The 7,393-nt window shown below is 33.5% G+C and overlaps 1 protein-coding gene across 1 annotated transcript; it reads left to right on the top strand.

Moving 5' to 3' along the window:
- Positions 1 to 2: 2 nt before the first annotated feature.
- Positions 3 to 3,034, top strand: LOC107733957 (ras-related protein Rab-39A-like; the record flags this gene model as incomplete). Its single annotated transcript, XM_016545826.1, has 2 exons — positions 3 to 37; positions 2,332 to 3,034. Coding segments are annotated over 2 exons (459 nt in total), but the record flags the coding sequence as incomplete, so codon positions are not given.
- Positions 3,035 to 7,393: the final 4,359 nt, after the last annotated feature.

Genomic DNA, 7,393 nt, shown 5'->3' on the forward strand with positions numbered 1-7,393 from the left:
TGCTTCTGTGGGACACTGCAGGCCAGGAGAGATTTAGGTGAGTGTCTGTCAGTGAAACCCACCAGATCATATACTGTACATGAGGTTACACTCATGTTATTTTATTGCCATTTCTTTCTGACATGTTGAAAGTTTATGCGAATTCAAAACCTGCAGATTATAAATTATAGAAGTGGGACAACAGACTATAGATGGATTATAAGGGAGGTCAGGGCTAATTTTTAAAATCCTAATTCAAGTCTTAAATTAGGATGAGTTTGGTCAATTTTATCCTCCGAACTTCAATTTCAGTATCGGCATTTTGGGCTACACAATAAAACACACAGATAAGACGAGTCATTTTAATATGTGACCCTGGACCACAAAACCAGTCATAAGTGTCAATTTTTCGAAACTGAGATTTATACATCATATGAAAGCTGAATAAATAAGCTTTCCATTGATGTATGGTTTGCTAGGATAATAGGACAATATTTGGTCGAGATACAACTATTTGAAAATCTGGAATCTGAGGGTGCAAAAAAAATCAAAATATTGAGAAAACTGCCTTTAAAGTTGTCCAAATGAAGTTCTTAGCAATGCATATTACTAATCAAAAATGAAGTTTCGATATATTTACGGTAGGAAATTTACAAAATATCTTCATGGAACATGATCTTTACTTAATATCCTAATGATTTTTGGCATTAAAGAAAAATTGATAATTTTGACCCATACAATGTATTTTTGGCTATTGCTACAAATATACCCCAGCGACTTAACACTGCTTTTGTGCTCCAGGGTCACATATAATAAAGGTAGGTTTGAAATCAAAGGTAGAACTGCTCTCTGGACAAAGGTTATTCTCATAAATGGCAGGTGGGGGCAAGTTGTCACACACATTTTAAATGCTGTCATTTTAGTTATTCAACTTTTCTATTGGCCCAAATTCGTCTGATGATCTTTTATGTTTTATTTCACTATTTTAAATATTATATTATATATTTCACCATTTTAAATGCACTGCTGTTCAAAAGTTTGGGATCAGTAAGACTTGTAATGTTTTTTAAAGAAGTCTCTTCTGCTCATCAAGGCTGCATTTATTTGATCAAAAATACAGAAAAAAAACGTAATCTTGCAAAATGCTATTACAATATAAAATAACGGCTTCTAATTTAATATCCTTTAAAATATAATTTATTTCTGTGATGCAAAGCTGAATTTCCATCATCATTACTCCAGTATAAAGTGTCACATTATCCTTCAGAAATCATTCTAATCGGATAATATCATATGATTTTATATCATATAAAACATATATATTTTTATATACACACTACCGGTCAAAAGTTTGGGATCAGTAAGACTTGTAATGTTTTTTAAAGAAGTCTCTTATGCTCATCAAGGCTGCATTTATTTGATCAAAAATACAGAAAAAAACAGTAATCTTGCAAAATGTTATTACAATATAAATTTGGAACCTGTGATATTTTTTTTCAGGATTCTTTGATGAATAAAAAGTTAAAAAGAACAGCATTTATTCAAAATATAATTATTTTCTAACAATATAAATCTTTGCTATAACTTCTTATCAATTTAACACATCCTTGCTGAATAAAAGTTTTAATTTCTTTCAAAAAAGCAAGAATAAAAATGTACTGAACCCAAACTTTTGAACAGTAGTGTATATTGTTAGAAAATATTTCTATTTTAAATAAATGCTCTTCTTTTTAAAGGGGTCATATGATGCCCTATTTTGAAAAATAATATACATAGTTTTTGTTTTAATTTTAATTAATTAATTTTTTTAATTAAAAGAAATTAAAAACCTTCTGTTGCCAATGCAGATCTTTATAGCTCTTGCTGAAGTATCATTTTAGGAATTAAAACTTTTGTAACATGTCTGTTGTCATATTTTATCAGAGCAAAATCACCATCACTATTTTCATTGATTATTTTCTGTTTCATTGTTTAAATTTTGCTATAAAAGGAAAAAAAAAAAAATTTGAACAAAAACATAAAGGCATAAAGGTATGTTTTGAGAAACAGCTGTTTACTTCAACCATATTTCATACTTGCATATTTCAAAAAAGAGGTGTTCTTCATAAATCAGTGTCAATAAACAGCTGTCAACCTGAATTAAATGATCTATATATTTTTTTTCTCCCTACTAATAACTGTAAAAATATTAAGTACTTTGTTATTGTCAAGACTTTAAAATGTGTTTCAATGCAAAAATAAAATAAATAAAAAAAGAATTACATTTATTTATTTGAAATAAACCCACCCTAAAATATTCAGTGGAGTTGCTCAGTTCCTCAACATGCGTGACTCTGACCCTTTTTCCTGCAGGTCCATATGTAAGTCTTATATGAGGAACTCTGTGGGCTGCATCCTGATGTTTGACGTCTCGCAGCGACAGACGTTTGATCGTGTGGGCAGCTGGCAGCAGGAAGTCCTGGACTATGTGAAACCGAACCCGATGTTCTTCGTGCTTGTGGGTCACAAATGTGATCTGGCCGTGGGACGACAGGTCAGGAAGAGTGAAGGAGACGCTCTGGCTAAAAAACTCAACATGCTGGCTTATCTTGAGGTGTCTACAAAAGAGAACATTAACGTCAGCGAGGCGTTTGAGATCTTGACCAGAGGCATATATAACCTCTTCCAGCAAGGCAAAATACCCACCCGAGATGACTGGCAGGGGTTAACGGTTGGGGCCACCATTAAAGAAGAGCCACCTGTGATCAAAAAGTCTACCTTATGCAACTGCGGATGACTTTACTGTGAGATTCAGACTCAGACAAACCTTCCTGGACAAAGTATTGTATTGAAAACATTATTTAACATGCATACTAAAACAGCATTGAACAGTATGTAGTTAAAGGGCTCATATCATGAGGATTAGAATTTTAGATAAAAGCAAATCAGCAAATTGCGAAAATAAATGTAGCAAAGTGCTGATACTCAAATGCAAAAATGGTGTTTACACTTAAGTCTTAAACAGACAAAAACAGATTTTAAGGGACAGAAAAATGAAATACAAAATTAAAACTGTTTTTAGTGCAATATGAATAAATAAATAAATAAATCCTTTTTGTGCACATCAGAAAAAAAAATATATATATATATTTGACATTTTGTGCACGTCTGTAACATGCCACAAGTCATTTTCTCTCTGTATGCCTGTCTGTTATTCAGTTTGTGACACAGAAAGAGGAAATGGCAATTACAAACCTGTTCAGAGGAACTAAAACTAACTTCAGGCAAATTTTTATAGTATTGTGGCTTTGCTGACTAACTGACATTAGCAACAATGTTTACAGCTGTCATTTGCACAGAAAAACCTGCACATTTGTAAAAAAAAAAAGAAGCATGTATTAAAGATTATTTGTTTAATAATGATGGCCTTTCACAAGTCTTGTTTCTATAGAAATAGATCTCAATTAATACAGCACCATCTAGAGGCCTTGATAAGCAACTTCCAATAGAAATAGTTTAATTTTGTACAGAACTGATTTTAATTCAGACAGTGACAATACGTTTATTGCAGTAGATCTGATTTTTAATTGCAATAAAAGCATCTGAAATGTTTCACATTAGGCACAATAACTTGTATAATTTTGTACTTTATCAGCACTATTGAGCACTTTCCTGCTTTTCCACCTTATTTTTAACTTAAGAGCAGGTGCGCTATTTTGTAACGTGAATGTGCAAGACTTCCGGTTTTATCCGCTTATTTTTAGCGGTACAAAACAGCTCGTTATGCTGCTTAATATTGCAAACAAGTATTTCTTAACCTTATTATTTTAATTGATTAAACGTAAATACACTGGTTTGTGGCGCAAATAGTTTCACCGTTTACCATACTTTGATTTTCTTCTAGATATTCGCACATTCACAGAAAATTGCTCACTCAGACGTTCAAAACAAGACGATATCACGACTTTTAACTTGCATTAAAGACAGGGTATAGGTGATTTGGTTCAAAAACATTTTTTTGTTATGCTGGCTGATGATCTTCACGTTGGCGCCGATGGCCTCGTGGGCAGCGCGCAGACATGTAGCGCCGGGTGTCCCGAATTCGAGTCCGGCTCGCGGACCTTTCCCGATCCCTCTCACCCACTTCGCTTCCTGTTGACCTACTGTCCTATCTAAATAAAAGGCGAAAAAAAAAAAGTCTCTTCACATCCTGATAGTAATCACTAAGTTAAGTGGTCTAAATGTATTTATATGTCTGTGGAAGATGTTTGTCCCACCTGCCTGTCAACGGATGTATTTGTATGTATGCATCATTACGCTATTGCGTACTGAGCGAGAATGGAAGGCGTTATTATTGTAATATTATGCGTTTTGTACTATAATGTTTTCTCACCGGTGAAAAAGACATGAGCTAATCTGACAGCGTTGCATTCAACGCCGTCTCTCGTCGTTAGTCTCTGGTCTACCGGTGTGTGTTCAGGTGTTTTGGAGGCGGCGTGGCTTTGGAGAGTGATTTGCAGGGAGGGTGGGATCTTATGCTTTCAAAGCTAGCTTGCTATTGCTAGCCTCTCCAAAATTGCCTATCCTACTTTTTACAGGAAGTAGAAATGTAAATTACCCCTCAAGTCATTGAACACTGTGTAGGAATGCTGTAAATTGGAATGCAACTATGGTCTGTCTCCTCCATACAAATTGTTAATGAAATGTGTTATAAATATGAACACTTGTGTAATGAGTAGAAAAATAGACATCTTATTATCTTCTGGTCTAAAGAAAGAAGGGATAATTTATTTAGAGCCGGTACTGATGTGTGAACTTTACGATCTGGAAAGGCTCCTGTAAATCCATGTCATACTCTTAAATGACTACAGCACTACTCTGGAGAGGTGCTAATCCCACCAAAAGATTCAGTTGCACAAATTCAGATCTGAAAGGATCTGAGGGCCTCCCCTTGTTCCAGCTTTTTCTTGACTGCTCATGCATAACCTTGGTCTGTGTTTGAAACACCAGAACACCTGGAATCTACTTCATGAAAAACCTCTGAGGTTAAAGGACTAAAAAAATCCCCTTATCATGGTCTGTACCTTTGAGAAACATTGTTGTTCCCTCTTTCACCACTATTACAACTTTCCCTTGGGTTTGCCACTTATGTCAGCTCTTGGCTTAGATGGTGTGTGCTCATCTAGAGTGGTATCAGGCTTGCACAGATATTTTGATTGATAGTAGTGCTTGCTACTTTCAAAGCTAGCTTGCTATTGCTAGCCTCTCCAAAATTGCTTATAGATTTAGTGATAATGAAACTGATACGACTATGACTAAATGGCCATTTAATATCGGTTTCTCTTGCATTTAAACTGCATTGCTAATGTCTGTTTTAGACTAGATTTCAGACTGTGTGTTCAGGTAATAATTAATTGCTCAAGAAGCAGATGAATTAAAATGAGTACATGTGGGAAAATTAATTATTTACAACGTTTTCATTTCAGTCACATTTTATTGTATTAAAATGACAAAGATACAAAATTGAATCCATTATTTGTCCATGTGTACATTTGTATCTTGTTCATCTGTGGAATCTGTACAACACATATAAGCTTTGTATCATTTTCATAACAAAACTTTAGATGTTGCATAAAATTTCAAACAACAGAACAGAGATAAAAATATCTGAACTCATAACGGCATGTACCTAAAATGGAAAAAAAAAAAAACAAAGCTGGAAAATCTGGCACATTCCCTAAATCCATAAACATGGTGTAAAAAATTAATAAAATAACTGTACGTCTCACGTTTGCCCTGGAAGGCAACTGTATCTGTACTCTATGTATCTTTATGCAAGTAAAATAAAACACATGAATGCTGCTATTTACCCTGATCTGCCCTGTACACACTGTGTGTAGCAGCCGGCTGTTGTTTGTCCATTAAAATACAGTTTGAGGAGAAGACTGAGATGTGTAGCAATATTGCAAAACAAATAAAAAACAGTAATCTTTCAACCCTAGTTCTATTTCAGAATCATAAGACCTGTGTCAAATTGAAAACAGTAAATAAAGAAATGACGTAGATTTTTTGCTGGTGATTATTGAAGAGCAGCCTCATGAAATCAGATACTTTCACCGTATGAGATGAAAAGGAGTTGAGACCACAGAAAACCATTCACAATCTGACATGATAAAACAATAAATACTCTGAATTACAAAGACACCAGACAAAATAAGAACAATAATCATTAAAATAAAAAAAAATAAAAAAAATTCAGAATACCCTTAATGCTGATAAATCATGGCACACCCATGCAAAATTACACAAGACAATTTTTCTTTTTCTTATATCCTTTTTTTTTTGGGCTTCTATTTTTTTTGTTTTTTAACATAAAATCGTAGAAGCTACTGAAACACAGACGATTTTTCATATCAAAGATACAGCCAAATCGAAACAGTCAGATATCTAAAGAATAATACACATTTTCAGATTCCGTACATGTTTAGACAACACGTCACACAAAATTTAAAAATAAAAGTACACCTCGATTTCTTGAATCCATTTTAACATTCAAATAAATGCAATAACATACAATCCATAGATCCAATCAAAAATAAACTATAATCAGTTTGACAAGTAAAAAACAGCCTTGTCTCTAAAAACATAAACTACCTAACTTTTCAAACACATACTTTAGAATATAAACCCTGACCAGACACCTAATTGCTAAACTACCTTTCAAGAAAGAGAATATCCTTAAAACACATTTCTGAGTAAATAGAATCACCCCTTACTGAGAACTCAAATGTGGTTGAACATCAAATGTCTTCTGTACGTAGGTACTTTTGCTTGGGGTCGCCCTGCACAGCTTTGTTAATAAATGGTAATAAATAAATAAATAAAAGGTCTGTTGCTAGTTATATTTGGTCTCACAAAAGTGATAAATGGTTTGTCCTTAGTAGGTATTTATAATTTCAGTGGTGAGAAATATATTAACAAACTGGAAATTATGCACAAAAAAACCACAAACATTACATTTTCATGTTCCATGTTCAAAACAAGTTCTACTGACAGCATCAGAAAATCATTAGAAAATGATTTGAACTCATGGCCAACAAGTACCCAGCTAACAGGGTACGTTCTCAGAACATTCTGGCCAGGTTCTCTCAATGTTATGAACTGTAACGTTAATAGAACGTTCATTCAAAGTTATCTGGTCTTTAATGATGTCCTCAAAACCTTAGCACAAAAACGTTATTTATGGAACGGTTTTCTGAAACATTTTAGTTGGATATTTTAAATGGTCTAGAGAACATTTAAAAGTAACATTTCCATAATGTTTGCAAAACAATAAAATAGAACGTTCTTCTTAATGTTGTCTTTAACATTCACATAACCAAGAAAAAATCTTTTTTTTTTTTTTTTACATTTAAAAAACTAGACGTTTTGAATG

The sequence above is a fragment of the Sinocyclocheilus rhinocerous genome, unplaced genomic scaffold (genome assembly GCF_001515625.1).
Source record: "Sinocyclocheilus rhinocerous isolate Xijiao unplaced genomic scaffold, SAMN03320098_v1.1 scaffold853, whole genome shotgun sequence".
NCBI classification, from domain to species: Eukaryota; Metazoa; Chordata; class Actinopteri; order Cypriniformes; family Cyprinidae; genus Sinocyclocheilus; species Sinocyclocheilus rhinocerous.